A 22,333-nucleotide genomic window follows, 5' to 3' on the forward strand; every position below is an offset into this window, starting at 1 on the left:
GGTTATGATCAGAAGTGATAGCTTCATTTTGGATGGGTATTCCGTGGAAAGTGGGTATTTATGTGTTTAAGGCAACTGCGAAGTGTGGACAATTGGATTGGCAATAGTTTGACAAGCAAGTGAATCAATCGGTTTCTAATCGTTATTTTAGAATTATCTGTGACGTTAGACGTTATGAAATCAAATGAAATAAGTAGAACTCTAAGCCTTGACACTTATACCTAAAAAAATACAATAATGCGAATTTAATAAGCGATGTCTTTTAATTATACTACAAGCTCTGTGTACTATATAAATTTAGCTATATGATATGCTTAATTTTTCAATTTTGTTAGTTTTAATGATTTATGGCAAAAAATCCAAATCATGACTGACCAAATTATTACTTACGATTACAAAATAACTTAAATATACGAAAAGGTGCTAAAAAAAAGTGCAAAACAAATGATGTTTTTGTATCATTCCTATTAACTTTATTTGCAAAATCGCCCATTTCATTATTACAAATAATTATTTGTTTAAAAGAAAACTCCCCTTATTTGCCTTCTGGAGTCATGGGTGGAACGCCAGGATTTACTTTGATTTTGATAGATTCAACATTTCCCCTACGCAATGTAAGTGCCAACGCAATGCCGCAGACAGCCAATGAGCTAATAGAAATATTCATTCTCTTCGACCAGTAATGGATGCGTTTCCCCAAGAACTGAACAATTCTTTATTCAGAAACCAATAGAAGAACAGTAGAAAACCAATTCGATTGGGTTGTTAGTGCAAATAGGTGTAAGAAACTGTATTTAAATGGATTTCTAGTTCTTAATGTGGCTGTTATAATACTCATAATTATTGCTATCACTTCTAAAAAATACGACTGCTAGACCGTAAAGGAGGAACAGAGATAAATGTAGCAAATGTACACTTAAAGCACCTACAACTATTACTTTAGTGGCTACACTGCACTAAAGTCCTGCATTTTAATGGGTTTCCTTCGGTGGCTCCAGTTTTAGTTTAATTTACTCCAGCATAACGAAATCGTTAGGACGGCAAAGGCAATAAAATAAAAAGCAAAACGCAATTAAAATTATTTCAGACGACGCCATGCAGTGCGGCAAATGTTTTGCGTAATTGCAGTTTGGGGCTCATTAAAGACTGGGCCGTTTCCTCGCCGGCTCCTTCGCAGCTTAGCTGGGACTCCTTGGGGGTTTTCCAACGCTTTTCCAGCCGGACACAGCTGGCGTGCGAAAAGTGCCAAGCGGACTTAACAATGCGTTACATTATTGTCCACCCACTCGACTCGCCTCGGCTCGAGTCCGGCGGAAAAACATTAAAAATCCATTGCACAAAGCTAGACAAATAGACGCACACCATCGGCGGGTCGAAGGGGTTGCAGATTCAGACAGACAATCGTATATAGCATAGCTCCATATATATATATGTATATATACCCGTATAGTCGTACATCAGGCGCTGCTCTGGCCGGAGTGGTCTGCTTAATTAATAAATTGATTGGATTGTTTTCACAGCACGCGGTTCGTTTGTTGTTCTATTGAATTTCATTTCACTGGATTTCGCTGCACTTGGTTCCTCGACTTAATCGCTCTTTCTTGTTCTGTTTTACGCATTAAACTAAGTTCTTTCTTTCACACTGCTGCCTAATATTACGCTGATTTATGTTCGAGGAGGTATACAAATGGTATTCCTAAAAATTATATTTTTAACTGATTTATTAAAGTAATAGCTTTTTATTTTACTGAGAATTCAAGCAGCATTTCGCTGCTGGCATCCAGCTGCCTAATAAGTAAATGGGATTTATTAACCGAGTTAACACTGTGCCAGCTCCTTCTTCATGCACTTGAGCGAGTGCAGAGGCGACCCGCAGAGCTGCCCTTTGACCCCCCCGTTCGCAACCCCTTTTTGCCGGCTGGCTGTTAACTGCTATTAAGCTAGCCACAAGTTGCTACGCGACAGGCCAACACAAACACACCCACACGAGGGCAGACACGGACACACATGGGAGTCGCCTGCCTTGTTATTATGGCCAACAATTCAACAGTTATCCTTTGGCTTTAACCCACTTCCCCCCACTTCCCACTTTCCCATTTCCCAACCAACCCGCCCGTTTTTACGAGCGCCACTTGAACCCGTTTATTTTGCATGTGTTTGCTGGTGCCGCTTTTTCTGTGCTTTTTGTTTTTCGTGTGCTCCTTTGGTAGCAAACACATTTCACATGTCGCCAGCGTCGTTCTGCGCACTCATTTCCGTTTCCTGTTTTGTGGCCAAAACTTCAGAGCCACAAAAAAGGTTTGTCTGTCCGGGCAGAACCCCTCCCCCTTCCCCTTCTGTAGAACACCGCTTTTTGGTACCATTTTCATTTGTACGCCACGGCCTCGTAAATCATGCGCTGACATGGCTAGCAAAATTGTCGCTGCAGTTCATAATAAAAAGATAAGAAAAGGCGGCAAGCGGTCCGCAAAAACAGCGGGAAAAGCTGCAGCATTGGAATTTCAACTGAGAAATGTCGCGGGGTAAATAAAATTAATAAACTCCACTGAAGACAAGTGGTCAGATGAGGAATTGTGTGCGGAATTTCGTAAGTAATTGAGTTTGGAATTGGCAGAAAAAGAAGAGTGGCTGCTGCAGTTTTGAATATGACAAATTGAAGCATATTGTAAGGAAAAGAAAGTATATGTTTATAATTTAATACAAGAATTGAATCGAATTAAAATACCTTTAACAAGCGCCATAATTTGTTGAAATGAGGCCCTCTTTCACTTCAAAATGTGCTCATTAAGCCAACTCCTATACATATGCACACATGCCATTTGGATGCCGTATCCCATTTCATATGAAAACACTATGCAATTCAGCTTAACTTTTATTATGCATTGCGACACGAGGCGGCATGTTGAGCTTGTACTCCCAGACTTTCGCCTGGCTTTATCCTGTTGGCGGTGGCGCTGGTGCGAAGTCCGCACTAATTAATCCCTTTACGACTGAAACCTATCAAAACACAAGCTTAACTTTTCCAATAAAAATAACGACGACATCGCCACAAAAACGACCAAAAAGCAAAAAAAAAAACAACGTGATGCGACCGGGAAAACCGCAAAAAGCAGAAAGCATAAGGAATCTCCAAACTTCCTATGACCAGGAGCTAGCAGTGCACTGGGAAAAATATGTGACAAAGTCTCTAAAACATTTACAAACTAATTAATAGATAACGTTCTAGATACATATAACTTCAGACAGAGTTTATTTTTAAGTTAGTACTAAGATTTCCATGTTTAATTATGAATATTTTTGGCAAAGGAAGAAAACTTCAGGTGTTTAAACAAGAGAGCAGATATTTTAAATTTTTTTAAACAAGTTAATACCAATTACCTTCTGGTATCAAGTTTTTCGCCGAGAATGCCTGACACTGAGATACGGAAAAGCAGCCAGCACGCAAGTCCCTCTCCAGCGGCGGCAGCAGTGACTACAAGTTCCCGTCCGCGTGTCCGTGTGTCCTGGTGTCCTGGTGTCCTTGTGTCCTTTGCCGGCTCAAAATGCAGCAAAAGTTGGCGCACTAATTACCAAGGATTAGTTTCATATTTGTTTGTCAACAGCGGCCAAAGCAGCCCCAGCCCAAGTGGTAGGAGCTGCTGCTTCCTTGCAACTCGAGCAGCCAGCAGCTGTCGGTGGCTAAAACGGGGGAAATCGGGTAGCCGGAAAACCTGGAGAAGGGGGGTTAGAAGGGGAGTGTCCTGTCCGACAAGTTGGCAAGATTATTTATGAGCGCGGCTTGGGCCAAGCGGCGAAAGAAAATCATGGCACCAGGCGAGTGAGAGGGCAGCGTTTAGCTGCCTCCGTATTCATAATGAAATTAAGTCGATTGAATGCGCTGATTATATTCATACCATACCTTTGAGCTCGACAAAAGACCCTCGGTCGGCAGTGCGTAAATCCGCTGGGGTAAAAGCGAAATAATTCCACAACAAAAAATGTATGGCCGTTAAAAGTTGGTGATGCACGAATACCCTATAACTGATGTGTATAGTTGATACCATTCAATATATGCTTCTGTTATAACATAGATACATTATACATTATCTATAAAATAATGCCTCTCACACATTTACCCGAACTGTTTCCATTGAGTTGTTAGCATGTCACCATGTAAAATGCTCAATTAAAATGCCTTTGTCAAAGATGACTTTTTGCTATCATCTCCCGAAATCAAATATTTGTCTAGCTTACGTAATTCACGCAGTTATGCAGACGCTTCAACCATATTTTCCCGTTGCGGCACAAACATCATGGCAAACACACAATACCTCTGGCATGTTTATTATTCGGGGAAAAACTTATTACCCGACCCTCCTCCGCACACATAATCAGATTGCAGAATGCAGAGGGCAACCCTTGACCAAGGACCATGGACGCAGGACGAAGGACGACGGACGAAGGACGGGGGACGCAGGGATCCGAGTCCAGGAGCAACCACCCTCGAATCGCATGTCTCTAATGTGATTGACCCTTACGCCTCGTTGCCGGCATAATACTTGTGTTATCCCTGGCAGGAAAATGCAGGAGCAGGACCAGGACCAAGTCGAGGGCCAGGACCTTCTCCTTTGCTCCCATGTTGGTCATCGTGGGCTTCAATAAATTATCACGCCATATAAAGCAATTAATTCTGCAGCTACTGCTGCAGCCCCTCAACTTGATGCCCCGACTCAAGGGTTGTTTGCCCCAACTTCGTCCATACAATTTCCTTATAGCTGCCTGCGCTGCTTATCCACTGTTTGTTTTCTGTACATTTTTTTTTTTGGCCAGGATAAATAAGGTTTTAATAGGGTTTTGCTCTTGTTTTGTGTTAATTGATATTTCCAGCGCCAACGACACTTTCTTCATAATTCGATTTTCTATGTAGTGCAAATTTTTCAATTATTTCCACAGCCATTTTTTAGTGTCCCCGTTTTGTGGCGCTGCAAAGTGGCTTGCAAATTACTTTCGCCTTTACTTCGTCGACCGGCAGGGGGGAAGGGATTAAAGTGGGGTTATAGTTCGGTTATGGGTCCTGTTATGGGTGTCCTGCCATGTAAGCGGTCAGCTTGTAAGCTTGATTGGCTTTTCTTGCGGTTGTCGTCTGACCCTCTCGATGGCACTGCAGCGTAACAATGTTTGGTTGCAAATTAAGTTTTGTGCTCCAGTTTGCGGAACATTTCGCAATTTTTTGCCCCATGTAGCTGCAGGTTGTAGTGAAAGTGAAACTACATTCTAGGTATTTGCTTTCTCAATACCACTTCATAGATAGAGGCTTTTCAGCAACATGCAACTTCTGCTTCTATTCAATTGGTTTTAACTAAATATTTCTAAAGCTTCTTATGGAAAACAGTTTTTCATCCACCGACCCAGTTAGATCGACATAAGTTCACTGCCATTTGTCGCTGGCGAGTGCCAAGCAATCAATTTCCCAGACAACGAGGACATCAGGACATCGCCGCGCCTTTGTTTAAATTTTGGCAAGGCACAATAATTTTCCAACGCAATTCGGTTATTTGACCCTCCCATTCTTGTTTGGCCTGCCAAAATAAAGGCGTGTGCCTTGTGCTTCTTGGAGGAGGAAGTTTTCGGGAAAAAGGCCGACAGTCTCGGCCTCATAAATAATGTGGACAAAATGCAGTGCAGTGGGCGTGCCCCCACGCCCCATAATTAGTGCATTAATAAAGCCAAGAGACTGCTGGCCAAGAGACTGCTGGCAGATGGATAGACAATAGAATCGGATAGTTTTATTTATGCGATTTGACGTCGCTGCAGCGGAGGCGATCCAATAAAGTAGTCGAATCCTGCTAACGCCACTCGCTTGTTGTCGCAAACAACGCCATAATAATGTAATGAAATTTATGATGCGCATTTAATGTACTCCTCACACAACGCGACAATAAAGGACAGACCCGCCAAGCGAGGGTGGTTCGAGAAGTTCGACTTGGATGGGATGTACTGGGAATGGGAATTCGAGTATTCGAGTCTACAGATGTTTATAAACCAAGTATAGTTATATATTACAACGAATTTAAATATTAAACAAATATTGAAAATGTTTCAATTAGGTTTGGGTTGTATTGTACAACATAAACAGTTTAATATAAATTCTTAAAAAATATGATAATATAATATTTCGCTAATATAAATCTGCCAATTTCACTACTCTTTGTTTCGAGTGGAGCACTGCCTTTGCACGCCCGATCGAACAAAGCCAACACTTAACTGATTTCAAAATTATATCGGCGCGAGTGTGAGTGGATTGCTGGGCGAGTGTACGAGTATGTATGTATAATATGGCATATAATTTTATTGCTTATTGTTCGCGCTGGTCAAGGCACTTTTCCACCTCTCCACCCCTCCGCCCCCAAATGGCGCCCAACCACCCCTCTCCCCCCAGTAATTTGTGCGTTTGTGCGTGATGAGGGGCGTCCTGGAACTGCGAATCGAGACGACAGGGTAAACATTTGAGCTGGGCAAACGCTAGTTGCGGCAATCTGGACACATATCTATATGTACAATGGGTTCGAGGCCCTTGTTTGTATAGTTTTCATAGAGTTTTATTGTCTCAACGCACTGCATTTATTGGGAAAATTGATTGCCGCGCAGGACCAAGGTTGCGATTTCCCAGAACAACTTGTAAAGTCTATATTTCGCTTGGCTGGATAAGACTCATTGCTATTCAAGTATGAAATATATACAAATGTAGCGTTGTGATGCTATTGAGTCATCTATATTTAAGTCACAAATATTCATATTGATATGTATGCCTCTAAATAAAAAACGTACTTATATTCTATCAGCCTCCATTAAATTGTTCCATTTTTATGGTATGCTTAATATTAGTAAAAATTTATAAATTTACTAACAAACAAAAGAATAATAAAGAATACTTCAATTCATTAAGTAGCTTGTTTTTCATTTTTTTCACCACTAGTTTTCCTTTTATTGTCAATTTTTATGTAAATTGTATGTATTATTTTTAAGAACCATTTTCAACAATAAAATAGTATTTCTTATAGCTGCCTCATAGCTCACTGAGGATTTATAGGTAATTTTCGCCCAAAACTGTTGTTCTTAAATAACCTATTCTCTTTGCAGAAAGTTTGCAAGTTATTTGGCTTTTATTTGAATATTTTTTTTTATTTAAAGAAACATTTGTTTGAAACATATCCGCAGTATGAGTACAGAGTTCACAACGGAGCATGTCATAAAGGCGGTTAATACGCTTAACATGGGCAACGTTGTGTGGGCCGATGAATACTTGGCCGCTTTTCAGAAGTCGAATGACACCTGGATAATAGCTGATGAAATACTATCCCACAGGCCACCTCATGACCTGCACATTATGACCTTTGCGGCTATGAGTTTGGCCAAGAAAATAAAGGAATGTTTTCATAATCTGGGAAAGTCACAGCTTATCTCCTTAAAGCATTGCTTGATTGAACACCTTAAAGATGCAGCTATGATGCCGGATTCCAACTCGTTGATTGTGCAGCTGGGAGTTTGCCTATCGGCTTTGGGCCTTATGGTTTCGCAATGGGATCACGAACTACAAGACTTTGTGCAGAAGCTATCCGGGAAACCCCAATACGTGATGGCACTCTTGGAGGTCCTGAAGGTTGTGCCTGAGGAGACGCGGCCATCGAATCTTCTGTTGCCAGCCGAGCAATTGCACATCGTAATCAACCAGCTCCAATTTGAATCCCAGTATATCTTAGATGTGCTGGAAGGACTTCTGGAGCGACAGGACCTACCAGACGATGCCTTGTCGAAATGCCTGGCTGTTTGCGCGTCCTGGACCAAATTTGGTTTGCTTTCACCCGTCGAAGTGCTGGATAGCAAACTGCTTCTAAAGGTGGAAACTATTCTAGTTACTCCGCTGTTGAAAGGACATTTGCAGGCGGCGGAACTTATCGTGGCCATGCTCGAACAATCCCTGGTCAGAACTGATCTGGATGGCCGTTTGGCCGACTTGGTCATCTCCCTGAAACCGGCATTCAAACGCTCCATGGGCGAAAGCCCACTGTTGCAAAACTATTGCAACATATTTGTGAATCTGTTCAACACACACTTCAAGCTAACTCAAACGAGTCCCGAACGACTCGAAGAGCGACTGCTAACCATCGAGCTATTGCTACTTATAGCCGAAGAGTCACCAGTGGAGGTGATGGAGGCCTCATTGGGTATGTGGTCCTCGATCTCAGAGGAAGTGCTCCACGACGCCGATCCCTACAAGTATTCCGTGTATCGACCCTACTTCCTGCGGCTCCTGGATCTACTCTTTCCACGTGCCGCCCTGCCAGCCAGTTATGAATTCACGATGCCACCAGGATCGGCGGACAGGCAGCGTTTCCGGGGGCTCATAGGTGAGGTGCTGCTGGATATGGCTCACATGATAAATGCCGATACCATGGAGAGGCTGTACAATATCGTGGTGGATGAGCAGAGCCCCTGGACGACAGTGGAAGCTGGTGTGTTCTTCCTGCGTCACCTGATGGGCAGCATGAAGAAGCAACAAACTGATATAATCCTCAGCATTTTAAACCACATACACGATCGCCCGCAGGCTTTCATACGCCTACAGCTCCTCGAGCTGATCTCAATCCCGCAAACTGTGAGTATCGAGATCATCTGGGCTTGTTTGGTCAACGAGCTGCGCCGCGCGGAGCCGATGCTGCCGGCCATCGAGTGCCGCCTGAATCTGCTGATGCCGCACTGGAACTACTTGGTTATCCTGGCCATCGAGGTGGACGAGTTCCGCCTGGAGGAGAGCGAGCGGTGTCAGCTGCTGTCCAGCATCTGTGCTCTGATCAGGGAGCTACCTGCCACGCATATCCTCAGAGCAAAGCGGTCAATGCTTAATGTAAAGTGGCTCAGGTGTCCTGTCCACACTCAAGCAAATCGTCTCAAGCTGCTACAGAATAGTTTTGAACTTATTTAAACTACATTTTGTTACAATTGTTATAAATTCAGATAAATAAACCTCGTTAAAAGCAATAAAAATAAAAACAAAGCATAAAAAGTGGATAATTTGCAACATGACTCAGCTCAGAGTCATAAAACGACAATCTACGCCAATAGACAAGTTAATTTGGCTAACTAATTTGGCAACAGCTAAAGGCCAACACACGCCTAAATCGTAAAATAAAATCAGATCCGAGAAAGCCGTGGCTCATTTAGCCCGTCGTTTTTATGCCCTCATTCCATTCACTCATTCCAGGCGCAGGAGTCCTTCGTCTTTCGCTTGGGCGGAAGTGACTGAGTGACATTGACGTTGGACTGACACGTGATATCAATTCCCGCCTTCGTCCTTGGCGATGATTCAACCGAAACACAAAGGACCCGGCTGATGATGAGGTGCCACAGGAGTGGGCCCCGAAAAAGGAAGGCAAGGAACATGCGTCAAACACCAATTCCTGATGCTCCTTTCTATAATTTTGTTCTTCACTCTGCTCGCCTGCGCACTTCCGCAATAATTTTTATCGCATTTATTTCCCACCGAGCAGCATTTTTACTGCCGCCCGCCTTTGGCCACATTTGCTGGTGGGTTTGGCTGGTGGGTTCGGTGGGCTTGGGTTTTCCTAGGCGCCACTTGAACTATGAAAATTTGTCCCGCCTTGCTGGCGCCGTGTATATCGATCGCGCGTGGAAAACACTTTTGCCATTTGCTTTATCTGCCAGCAAACATTGCCCGGCAGTAGGAAAAATATATATATACGTGTGTGTGTGCGGTGCAGGAGAGGGTAGACAGGACTTCGGACTTGGACTTGGTTCGTTGGTCTTGGTTCCATTTCCATTTCCATTCCCACGTACCCGTATCCCGACCTCCCCACATCCCCACATCGTCGTCCACAATTTCGTTTGGCGCATTTTCGCTTTCCTCGTCGCGTGGTGCGTTCATAAATATTCCGTTTTTGCTTTGCTGTTGAACGTTCTGCAATGTGTGTGTGTGTGTGTGTTCGTTTTAAGTGTGTTTCTGTTTTTGCAGCAATTTCAGTTTTTATTCCCGTAATTTATATGCCCCCCACTTATTGGTGCAGGCTTGGGTTTGGGTAAACGTTTTCCAGGAACCTACGAAAAATCAAGCAGCAGATCTAAGGCTATCAGAGTTTGCCACTGGGTTGCAATTACCACTCGTAATGTTGCGGGTAGTGCAAGTGTGCAAATTTGAAATCATTTGGCATTTATGAGTTATGTAGAATGTAGCTGGTGATATCAGGGATTGGGAAACTCAAAAGAAAGGCATACCTAAACGTATTGCCTAAAACAATTAGAGTAATGAATGTGCTTATATGTATACTTATAATTTCTCACCCATTTCATAAGCAATTTAAAAATTATATTTTAGCGCAGCCAAAACACCCCTTACTCGCCATTCCATTCGAGTCATCTCACTTAGACCCACTTCAAGTGACCCTCATAATTTACGAAAACATTTCATTTTAAAAATTAATTTCAAACATTGCCCCCAGATGGAAAATTTGTTTTAATTGATGATTTACGTTGCCAGTCACGAGCGGGAACCCTCCTCTCTAATGAGGACAGTTGTTGTGGGCAAGTGTTAACATGGAAACCCCCAGTCAACCACCCCACTTTCCAAAAATTACTGGAAGTGCTGCTAATCAAGTGTTGAAGAAGGATATTTTGGGACCTTTTTGCCTCGTCCTTCGTCCTTTTAAATATTTAAGTAAATTTATGCGCGCCGGCGAGGAGGTCCAAGGAGTCAGGATATTCAGACAGACTTGGAGCACTTCCTTCGCCATTTAGAAATTTGGATGCAACTTTTTGCTGCAGTTTTTGTGCGGCTGCTTTTATTTTTCCACCTGTCGCGTAAAATTTCACACAGCAGCATAAATTTCAGCTCGACGGCAACCGCACAGTGTGGAGGTGGGAAAACCACCTGGCCACGCCCACACCGCCTGGATCGCCCCCAAAGGATCCAGTTGCAGGCGGTTTGCCCTCAGGCGACGCGACGCATTTGACGCCACATAATTTTGCTGTCGGTGGAACTTTTTGTTAGCCGCTTGTTGTTTTTCAGCCCCCTCTCATTTCCTCCAATTGCTGAATTTGTTGGCCCAGCCACGCCCACACAGCCCCCATTACGCCCACGCCCGCCGTCGCATTGCACTATGGGGAATTTGACCTGTTTTTTTGGCATAAATGTATTTTTTAAAGTGTTTTAAATTTTGAAAATTTTTTTTTTAACATATTAAGAATTGATCAAAGATTTATAATCTGTAACGCAAATGTTAAATTAACAGTCCACTGTTAAAATTAACAGCTGTAAAGTCAGCTGTTGTAACATAAAGCACATGCCATCGGAGAGCTTCTTTTTTAGTGCTTACTAAAATTAATATTTCTTGAACCACAAGGCCTAAACCCCTCAAATTTGAAATGAATACTCATTCTTGAGGTGTGTACTATGTGTTTCAACTAATATGTTGCTTATTTTGTGAGTGTAAACTTAACAATTTGTATATTTAGCAAGTGATGTTCTCGTCCAACTTTCGAAATAAAATTTCAACTTTGAATAGAGTTTTAAAAAATTGTTGAAATTTGTTTAGTAAGTGTGTTAGTCCATGTTGTAGAGTGATTAATTCCCTATTTAGAACATATAGGTTTCATTTGCAAATTTTTGCCACTTTTCGCGAAAATTAAATTATTAGGTAGCAACCTCTCAATTTTCAATGCGGCCCTCCTAGTAGCGTGGCGCACGCATAGTTGGGCATATCGACGACAGTCTTCTTGAAATTAATCAAGGTTACTTATGGCATGTTTTATAACACTTTTTTGCATAATTGAAAAATAAAAATAAATAAATAAATTAAATAAAAAGCTTTATAATACCCGGCCTGGACGGAAGGCAAGGCCCGTTGAATATCATATGAAAACTACCACTGAAACGGCTCTGGCCTTATGACGAATAAAAATGAAAAATAAAAATGACTTATTTTTCAACGTTGAAATAGATACTGAAGAATATATTTAGTAGAAAAAAAAAAAATATTAAAAATAGGGAGGCGGGGGGCCGATGTGGGGGTTGTTTGGGGGGCGACGACACGACCACTTTGCCAAATTGATTGTAAAGGTGTGTATAAGAATAGACAAAAAAATTATCATCGTATCTTAAATAGTTTACGAGATATTAATTTATGCCAAAAAAACATGTCGAATTCCCCATAGTGCATTGGCGAAATTTATTTGGCGACAATAACAAAAGTTTTGCATACTTTTCGGCGGTTTCGTCGGCATTTCATTTACGATTTCATGTTCGTTTTGTTTGCTAATTAAAAGTAAGTGCTCCGCCCCTTCTCACCTGACCCAATCCAAATGGCACTGTGGTTTGCGAAATAACAACTAAATGTTAAAAAGGTTACCTTGAAGCATGGCAAATTATAGGTTTGCATTAGTATTAATATAGATATTAAATTGCTTAGATCGCCTCTACTTGATAGACAACAGTAAACCCAATAAATGAATAAAGAAAAAGATACTGCAAATAGTTAACTCTGTAATGCTGTACATTCTTTTATGCTGTATATATTTATTATATGGTAATTGAGTATTACCAGAGTGATTACATGATAATTAAGTGCCATCCAAATTATCAGAAGTTTCTCTCACCACATTGCAGCAAAAGGTATCTTAAGCGGCATAAGAAACGACCGTCTCCGGCTAAATTAATCGCAGAGAATGGGCGAATTTAAGGAAATATTTCGGAAAACTGCACACGTGTTAGCCTGCGCCCTCTGCACCCCTGCCCCCTGCCACGCCCACTTGGGACGCCATTTTGCACGCGAACTTTGGCCGCAGTTTGACATTTTGCCGCAAGGAAAGAGCGCCACGAAGAGGAAAGACTTGAAAATAAAAAGGAGCGCGAGGCGAACATTTAAAACTTTCGCAGTTTTAAATTGTCGCAGCGCAAGTAGGAATGGCAGCAAAGGCTGCAGTTGACTTTCCTTTTTTCGTATTTTGTGTGCAGCCCCTCCCCCCTTTTTCGCCCGGAAAACCTTGGGACCCACGGAAAACCTCAACTGAAAACTCAACTCGATGCGACTGTCAATTGCAAATGTCACACTGGGAAAGCTCCAAAGGGCAGAGCTGGAACTGAAAGTGGAGTCGGTCTTTCCGCTCGGCTGTCACTAATTCCCCCAGCTCGATTTGCATTTTTCGGTTTCGGTTTGGGTTTGGATTTTTCCTTTACCGTGTTGCATTCACACACACACACAGCACTTGTTTTTCCGCTTTGTGTGTGCGCCTTTCTTTTTTTGGGCCATGTGCCGCAGCGGTTTTTCTAAATAAATTGAACATTTGCTAATATCTTGATCAAATGTCGCTGTTATGCCGCTTGATAAATGGAAATTTTCTGTTGTCTGAAGGTTTTCCAGCTCTCTAGTTTTTCGCTCGAGCGTTTTTTAACGGTTCACTTGATAAACTAAATTGCTGCGGGTCACAACTTTTTTATAGAAATACCAAATAAAATGCAAAATTTATTTTGCAAAACTGAGTCATGTTAGGCAGTTATAAATTAAGCATATAGCCATTTTAAATTACTTGAAAATACTTTATGCATATTCAGAAAACCCAGAAACCGGAACGATGTATTCTGGCTGCTATTCCGCAAAAGTTTCGCTTTTCTGGCAAAGCAAAAAATAACAAGGCAAAACAAACTAATAAGAAAGTACGTGCGAATAATTTTACAAATTAGACGAAGACACTAAGGAAGAGCATGGGGACCTAAAGAGAGAGAGAGAGGACACCGGGGCATGCAACCAAATACTTCTTGAGCCACTATTTCGGGGCAATAAAGCCTCAACTAACATGATAAGAGACCAGGGGACCAGGGACTCGTGTACAAACCAGACACGCCGCAAACTTCGTGTCGCAACACTGTTAAATGCAAACTGCAAACTGCAAACTGCAAACTGTAAACAAGAAAAGCTGGCAACAACTAGTTTGTTTTGCTTGGGGGATCTCACGGCGTTTCATCGACGACCACACGTCGGATACTCGATATGGAGCAATTCTGGGTTATAATTTGCAATAAGAGTTTTGGGCAATTACAATACTGTCAGTTGGTTAAAAGTATTAAATTTATTTTTACCCAAAAATAAGTGAAAATTTTAATATTTATTAGGCATTTTTTCATATAAAAAATATCTATTTTAAATATTTAAAGTTAATGTTTAAAGCTGATATCTTTTATTGATTATGAATTTTGTATATTTTTTTGCAATCAGTGTTTTGGATGTTTTCACTTAAGTTATAAGGCGATATTTGCTGTTGAACTACTAAACATGAAACCCCGAAATACTTCCTGAATTTCACTTATTTTCCACGGACTAGTTTCGATCCCGGGACCAAACAAAAAGCAATTAGCTAGCACAAATCCGTGGAAAAACAAGAGGGAATCAAGCCAGTGAGCTGGGGAAAACTAGACGAAGAAGAAGAAGAAGGAAAACACAGCAACCCGGCAAAAGTCCAATAATAAATAAATAAAACTTAAAGCAACTCACATTAATGAGGCCGCTTGGCGCCACTTGGCATGACAAACATGTGGCGCACGTGGCCAGCAATTCCAACTCGGACTGCTCCTGGTTGTTTTTGGCCGGGAAAACACCACCCACCCAGTGGAGGCAGTGGGTGGCAGTGGGTGGTGAATGCTGGAATGTGGAAAGTGGGGCTATAGCACTAATTCCCTAACATGTCACGAATCATATTGAACATGCGGCTCTGCCAAATGATGATGAGCGCCGTCAATGAAGAAGGGATATGTGCCAAGGAGGAAAAGCGGAAAAACTGACAGACAGACAGACAAACAGACGGTGGAGCATAGAAATTAAGCCAAGTGTTGTCTGCTTCCGCTGCTGCTGGTGGGATGGCCAACACTTAACTCATTTTCTACATGTGCCGCATACTAAGAGTGCAATGCTCATTTCGGTTCGCTGGCAATTATAATTGGGTGTGCGGAAATTGTGTAATTTTTCACAAATTTTCATGCATCATTCCCTACTCCTCCCCCTCCCCCCCTTTCGGCCCATTAATTATTATTTTGCTCGCACATTTCGCTGATTTATTGAGTGTCAGCTGGGCGGCAATGGGAGGCGGAGTGCAGGACATATATACTACAAATTATTTTATTTGGCGCCCCAACTGGTGCAATCAGTGCGGCCCACAAATCTCTTCTGCGCCAAAACCAAAAAAAAAATTAAATGCAAATTGCAAATGAAATTACATGCACTTCCACTTGAGAAGAGCGGCGGCCAAAAAACGCAAAAGGCAAAAATAAAAATTATTAAACAATCAACAGCTCAAACAGAAGCCGTGGAATGAATACCTAGACGGGAAATCACCGCCCCCGCTCCTGTTCCACACCCCCCCTGCCGTCATGATGACGCACATTAAAAGCCTGCAACATTCCGACCGCCATTAAGTCAAATGGATGAGCTTGTGTGTAATAAAATTTTTTATTATCATCTGTCGCTTGCGCTTGAAGCATTGAAATGAAAACCAGAAAAAAGCACAAAGTAAAGCACGAAGTGAGTGGAAGATGGATATCTGGAAGCTATCAATGGGAAATGGCAAATGCCCTACGGCAAAGCTAAATTAAGAAGCTAATAATACAACAATTTCTTAATTTCTGTCCTCATCTTGAAATACGTTTACACGAAAAAACATTTCTTTCAAACTCCCATACACCATTTTTACCTACTGTTAGACACATAAAAAGTTATATTCTCTAAAGTGAAACAGCGAAATCATTGAGTGAGCCAATCGAACCACTTATCCTGTTAGGACATTCCGACCACCGATGCCTTGTCTTGGTAAATTCACACAAAAAACAACACCGTGGCCCGCAGAGAGAGAGACAGGCATAATAAATAGAGGGGGAAAGAGAGACATTGAGGCAGACAGATGCAGGCATTCAGAAAAATGATGGTCAGCAACAACAACAGCAACAGCAGCAGCAGCAACAATCGCGAAATTCAGCAGCAAACTTTTGAAAAACAATTTTTTTCACTTTGTCTGCCGCACAGGGAATATAATTTTTATATTTTTTTTTTAGTTTTATGGCATTTTAAAAGTAGTCAGAGCCCCATCGCCGGAGTCCCGGCATTTTACACTCGACTGGCGTGAAAATTCATTAAAAAATTGTGTTTAACATGCCAAACAAACAGCTACCGAAAAAAATTGCAAAAAAAAAGAAGAATTTTTGCGAACATTTTTTTATTGCGGTCGAACAGCTTCAACGGAATTTCTGCTGGTCCCACGGATCTTTTGCATTAATGGCCGCACTTTTGGCGTACTTTTTGACATTTATTTGACGCATGGCAATGGAGTTCATAAATTTTCCGCCGAGCAAAGTGCAATTCGCATTGCAGTCTGCATTTGGGATGGTTTTTGTCATTTCCACAGGGAATCTCTAGCTGTGTGTCTTGAGTCTAGAGCCGAAATGAGGCCTGTCACCACCAGTTGTCTTTCGATAAAGGATCTGCGAAACCAAACCAAACCAACCCAACCCCGAGCAATATGTGGAAAAGCAATTTATGGCAAAGAAACTCGCGGAATGGGAACAACTTGGGGTTGGCAGAACAAAGAAGAATGGCACGGGCCTTGGTGACTTGTCAAAAGGAGCGGGGGGAGGCCACCCCTCAGCGAAATTCATTTGTTATGCAAGCTACATTTCCGTTTCCGGTTAGCACAGTTAGCAGCACGACTCGAGACCAATTGAAGCAGCCAGGATCAACGAGGGCCATAACAAGAACAGGAACAAATACTGCAACGTCAAGTCGGAAAAGTAATTTGCATTCGCTCGCTGATTAATTACTGGAGCGCTTAATGCTGGAAAAACATTTCGAGGCTTTATTTCAGTTGTTAGTTAATTGATTTTCGAAAAACTTTTTCAGAGTAGCAATTAATTGTGCCCTTTCATTTTAACTTTTGACCCCAATTTAGTGCAATTTTATTGTTTAAAACTGTAACTATGATCAATATAAGAAGCAGAATGCCTTAGCCATTGTTGCGTATACGTTACGTAATCTTCTTTTGTGTCGGCGTGATAAGCGCGATATATGCAAATGTTTTGAAAGCGAAAAGTATTTCTGGCTTATTTGCATTTCTGCAACGAGCGTCGCATTGCGGTTGCAAAACTGAAGCGGAAAAGGCCCGCTTAAAATGCATTTGGGCCCTGAAACCCTGTATCCTAGACCCATCAACCTTAGATGGCCAAGTATTTGCGCAAAATGGTTGGGGTTCGAAAATGGCTTGGGGCGAACTGGGCAGTTGTTTATACCACACGTACAAGCCATAAATTTGCCACACACAAATGCGTTCAGTGTCTATGAAGCACTGTATCATTATTGCCAGCTTGAGGTGCGCATCAATAATTAATAATAATCGCCGGCGATGAGAGTTCAAAGTCAGGAAAGGGGTCTTCTAATAGCTCAATGCAGATCAATTGTTCAATTTGGAAGTTTTTTTACTTCATTAATAAAATTCGCAAGAAGTTTTGTAAAACTGATCTGAATGATATTAAGAAAATAAGTAGAATAGTTTATCCAATTAAAATGGTATAAGTGTTTTAAATATTTATGTCTAAAAGAAATGGTTAAAGCTAAATGATGTCTAAAATTGCCTGAGATCAGATTAATGGCGACTGACTAGACTTGCATCATCAGCACCACCAGTCGCACCACCCACTCTACTCACCACCCATTCACCACCCACTCCACGCGTTGAGTGCTGCAGTGGCTTTCAAGTCAAGTTGGCCGCAACACGTTGCCCCTAATGATTTATCATCGCTCATGCTCATACTTATGTATGCTTATGAGTGCCGCACGATGATGTCGATGATTATGATGAGCAAAAGGACGACGAGGACGAGGACGTGGACTTGGACGTGAATGAGAATGAAAACGAAAACGGGACTGAGTGCTCGAGTGGTGCATCCTTCGCCATCCTTGGCGTTAATATCTGCTTAGGTGCACTCTGGCTTTCTGCATTTAAGCCACCACTAATTTATGCAAAGTGACTCCTCGGCTTTTGACATCAACTGCCAGTGAATAGTGTGGATCTCCCGATTGCAATTCTATTTGCATTGGCATCAGACGCCATTAAATTAAACACGCAACACTTGTGGAGCATCGCTCATAGGGAATATATAAGTGATTTATAAAGGTTTTTATTAAATTATTTAAATTTTATTTAAAGAAAGAAAACTTGTTGCAGCAAGCTTTGAAAAAGAAACTAAAGTTTTTACTCATATCGTTGGCTGGAAATATATATTACACAAACTACTATAATTGTAAGTTGGTATTGAAATAACGTAGCTTTACCAACTCTTCATTCTTTTACCATAGTACAATAGTTACATTACATTTGAGCAATGGCTGATGGATTGAATTTTACGGTGGTTCGGTGGTTCGAGTTTCCGCCAGGTGCTATAGAATACTCCAGTACTGAGGGCTACCCAAGTTCCTCGGAGGTCCCTCTACCAAGTATCCTGATGTCGGGCATCATGGTCCTTGGTCAGATGATCTGGTTTAGATTGAGCTCCAAGTGGGGAACAGTGAAAGGAAGCGATCTAAGGCGGAAATCCCGGAATGATGTAATCTCGCGTCAAAAGCAGCAAACACGTCCATTGATTGAAAGTATTTAATGCTCGTGTAAAACACTGCTTTATTTGGATCTATAAAGAATATACTTCCGGAGTGTATTTCATTTTGCATCGTGGTTTCGAAACAATTTGAATTGTTTTATTGGGAACATTTTCCTTGGCGAATTGTTGGCTAAATTAAAAGTGCCCAGTCCCCATTTCATTTCTAGACTTTTCATCTTCAAATTAAAGGCAATCAAGCAGAGTCCTGCCGGCGTGGCTCCTCGTCCTTTTGGCTCTTCGTGTAACGGATTGCTACTCGGCTTGGGTGGTGATGGGAGGTATTTGGGACGCACGCGCAATGGTCCAGCTGCTCCTTGTCGGCTATTTGGGGTGGTGGTCTTGTCCCCATACCTCAGCCTGATCTTCCTCTAAATATTCAAATAACTTCGCGTGCAGCGACAAGAATTGGTTGAGGGCTGAAAGAGTTCAACATAAAACAGAAAATCGGACGACAACTACTTTTCCCCATCTTCCTTGCGATCCTCTGATGGCCTCGAGGTCGCTAATGCCCGCCCTGCCTTGGCCGCCTTTCTCCAAAAATCTGCATTGCACAATATACTCGGACGGCCCCTTTTAAGATCACTAACACATATTCACACGGGAGTTATCCTAGCCATAGGCAAACGAAAAGCTTTCTAGCACATTATAAATTTTATTCTTAACACACTAAGAGAATTTTCTTACAGCTAACAAATGGGTAATTCAGCATGGAGGCTAGCAACAAGTGCATGCACCAGTAACAAAACGTAAACAAAAATGAGTAAAAATCGCATGCGAGAAAAAATGTGGGACCTTAAATAACTATCAGAATTGTATGCGAGTCGAATAATAGAGAAAATTTCGATATTTAGATCTCCACTAATTTCGAGTGTGCCATAGGCACCCAAATGGAACTTAAGAATATTAAAATTAAACAAATCAAATAAAGAGAGCGATTGCTGCTCTGGTGGCAAAAACAACATACATATGTGCGAGAGTTAAAGAGAGACGGACAAACAGAAAAAAATCAGATTCTAATTCCGACATTCCACTCTTGGCCTTGGCCTTGAATTCGCATTCCTCCTCTTCCTTTTCTTCAGAGGCTCTAAAACTTCGACCTAATTTCGCTCGCGGCGGACAGTGGGACAAGGAATCGAAAATTCAGACGTAATTACTTTCTTTCTTTTTCACCAAATTATGTATACCTCATTGATCATTGCCATTGCAATTACGTGATTTAATCACTCACCAACAATCCGGAGTTCCACCGACGAAAGCGCTTCCGTTGGAGTCTGCCGCACCTGTGGGAAACTTAAATATTTTTTCACTCTCTGCATTGGTCTTTGACCCACTGTGCCTTATTGCTTAATCATAGGCTTGCTAAAACTGAACAAAAGAAACAAAAAAAAAGGAAGAAGAAGACGGAGCACATAAGGGACACTAAAAAAAATGATGGACTCTTTTCCTTATCTTTCCCTCTCTCCTTCGCACTGCCACTTTTCACTTACATAATAACTTATTCCACTATACAAAAAAAATCTCTCCACTATTTTCCGGCCTTCTCGCTCACTAAGGGGGTTTTTCCCGCGCCGTCGATCAGCGGATTTTCCTCTGGTCGGATTCACCAAATTACGGCCAGAACGCGCGACAAAACTTTTGCTCGCCCGCCGAACAAGAAACCGCGATTGCAACTGCTGGACTTGGTTATTCTCCCCTCTCCTTTTCGTTCCTCCTCTTCTCGTTCCCTTCTTTAAGTGCGCAAGGGGAACATGGCGACAAAATGGAACGTGGAGATTTCTACGTCCTCGATGGCTCTCTAAGAGTAATTAACCAAAAATAAGAGTCCGCCGAAATGGAAAAGAAATTGTGTGCTGCCGCGATTCCTAATTGGGACGTATCTATGCCTGCTTGCAACCCTTTTCTGCCATTCAGAGGCCTAATTCAAAGGTTATTAATTAGTAATCAGCTAAATGCAGCTCCTCGCTACGGGAGTTTCGAGCCGCCGTTTCGTTTCTCCCTGGGCTGAGCGATCCGTCGTTCTCCGAGGAAAATGTCTGCCACCTGGCTCGATGTTAAGCCGTCCGTTTGGCTCGCACTTGCGCTATATATTTAGCGCCAAACCCTGAAACTGGATTCAGCGCTGCCTTGTGGACAGCCAAATTGGAAAAGAAAGCTGGCGTCGAGTTGATCTAGCTGGGAAGCTATCTCCGCTCTCTCCAGCCAAACCTACGGTATTTGCCGAAATTTGACAGCTGCCTATGTTGCCTCTTCCTATGCTAAAGCTCTCCCCCGACTTTCTTCGTCTGCCCCTTGTTTCGACGCGGGAACGACATGTAGATGGAGCCACCGCCTTTCTGGCCTGCCGCCCGATTCGTCTTGCCACAAGCGCTACAAATTGCCCCCTCCACAAGATCGGACTTGGGGGTGACACTCCCAAGGCTGATCACACCAAGCTTGGGGCAATTAATTATTGCCTCAGATCCTTGGCATGGTATCGTCCAACCAAATGTCCCTGCAGATCCTCTATATCGTAATAGGCATTACCTAGCTTTTTCCGCACCCTGGCTTTGAGGTAGCTGGGGCCTAACTTGGCATTATATCCTGCCTGGAAATTACTCTGCTTGTGGTTCTTGTAGAACACTTCCTGGCCAACTTTGTAGGAAACTTCTCTGGACCGAAGATTGTAATTTCGTTCGTTCTTTTCGTTCTGCTTCTTCATCACCTCGATAGCTTTGCTGCGCACTAACTCTAAGGAATCTTCCCTTGAGAACACTGCCGAATGGTCTTGCAGCAAACCCAAGGCTTTCAACAACTTATAGGTGGACCCAGATCCGACAAAATGCTGGCCGAACACCATGTAATAGGGCGTAGTACCCAAGCTGGAATGAATCGCCGATCGTAGAGCACAACAAATACTACTTAGCTCTTCGTCCCAGTTTTTTTGATCAGGCCGAACATAGGATCTTATGGCCGCTATCACCGATCTGTTTACCCTTTCAGACGCATTTGATTGCGGGGAATACACTGCTGTGCGAATATGACTGACTCTGTACTCACGCATAAACTTCTGGAATAGGTCTGACTTAAACTGTGAACCGTTGTCTGAAATAATCGTCTCCGGCACCCCATACGTGTGAAATAGTTCCTGTTGCAGGTATTTTATAACCACCTCGGCTGACAGCTTTTTGACTGCCTTGAGAAAAACGAACTTTGAGTAATGGTCTAAAACGATAAAAATTCCAATATTCCCGCTTCTAGAGCGGGGATACGGGCCCAAGAAATCTATATATAATCTTTGGAAGAATCTTTCCGACTCTGGAGGAACCCCTATTGGCGGTCTCTGAACTGTGTTAGGAGCTTTTGTCATCTTGCAGGTATCACAAGCTAGAACATATGATTTTACGTCTTTTATTAACCCAGGCCAATAACAATGCCTCCGAACTCGCTCTAGCGTTTTGTGAATTCCCCCGTGTGAAGCCATAGGATGATCGTGGGCATTCTTTAAAACATCCTGGACCAAATCCTTCGGAATCCACAACTTCCAGATGAACTGATCGTTCAGGGAATCCCCCGTAGCATGCTCTGTTTTCTTATACGCCAAGCCATCGACTACTTTTATATCGGGTAATTTATCCAAATTCGCTTTGAGCCGATCTACAAAATGCACATATTCTG

At 42.3% G+C, this 22,333-nt stretch overlaps 2 protein-coding genes across 2 annotated transcripts; both read left to right on the forward strand.

The window, feature by feature from the left end:
* The first annotated feature begins 6,966 nt into the window (after positions 1-6,966).
* LOC122613875 (transportin-3) lies at positions 6,967-9,020 on the forward strand. Its single transcript, XM_043788291.1, has 2 exons — positions 6,967-7,069; positions 7,120-9,020. The coding sequence occupies exon 2, from the start codon at positions 7,199-7,201 to the stop codon at positions 8,960-8,962; it is 1,764 nt and encodes a 587-aa protein (XP_043644226.1). The 5' UTR covers positions 6,967-7,069; positions 7,120-7,198; the 3' UTR covers positions 8,963-9,020.
* A 9,229-nt stretch (positions 9,021-18,249) lies between these two features.
* On the forward strand, positions 18,250-18,765 carry LOC122614662. The gene is made up of 2 exons (XM_043789278.1): positions 18,250-18,325; positions 18,381-18,765. Exon 2 carries the CDS (start codon positions 18,407-18,409, stop codon positions 18,677-18,679), a length of 273 nt encoding a protein of 90 aa, XP_043645213.1. The 5' UTR covers positions 18,250-18,325; positions 18,381-18,406; the 3' UTR covers positions 18,680-18,765.
* The last annotated feature ends 3,568 nt before the right edge of the window (positions 18,766-22,333 follow it).

The sequence above is a fragment of the Drosophila teissieri genome, chromosome 2R (assembly GCF_016746235.2).
Source record: "Drosophila teissieri strain GT53w chromosome 2R, Prin_Dtei_1.1, whole genome shotgun sequence".
Classification (NCBI taxonomy): Eukaryota; Metazoa; Arthropoda; class Insecta; order Diptera; family Drosophilidae; genus Drosophila; species Drosophila teissieri.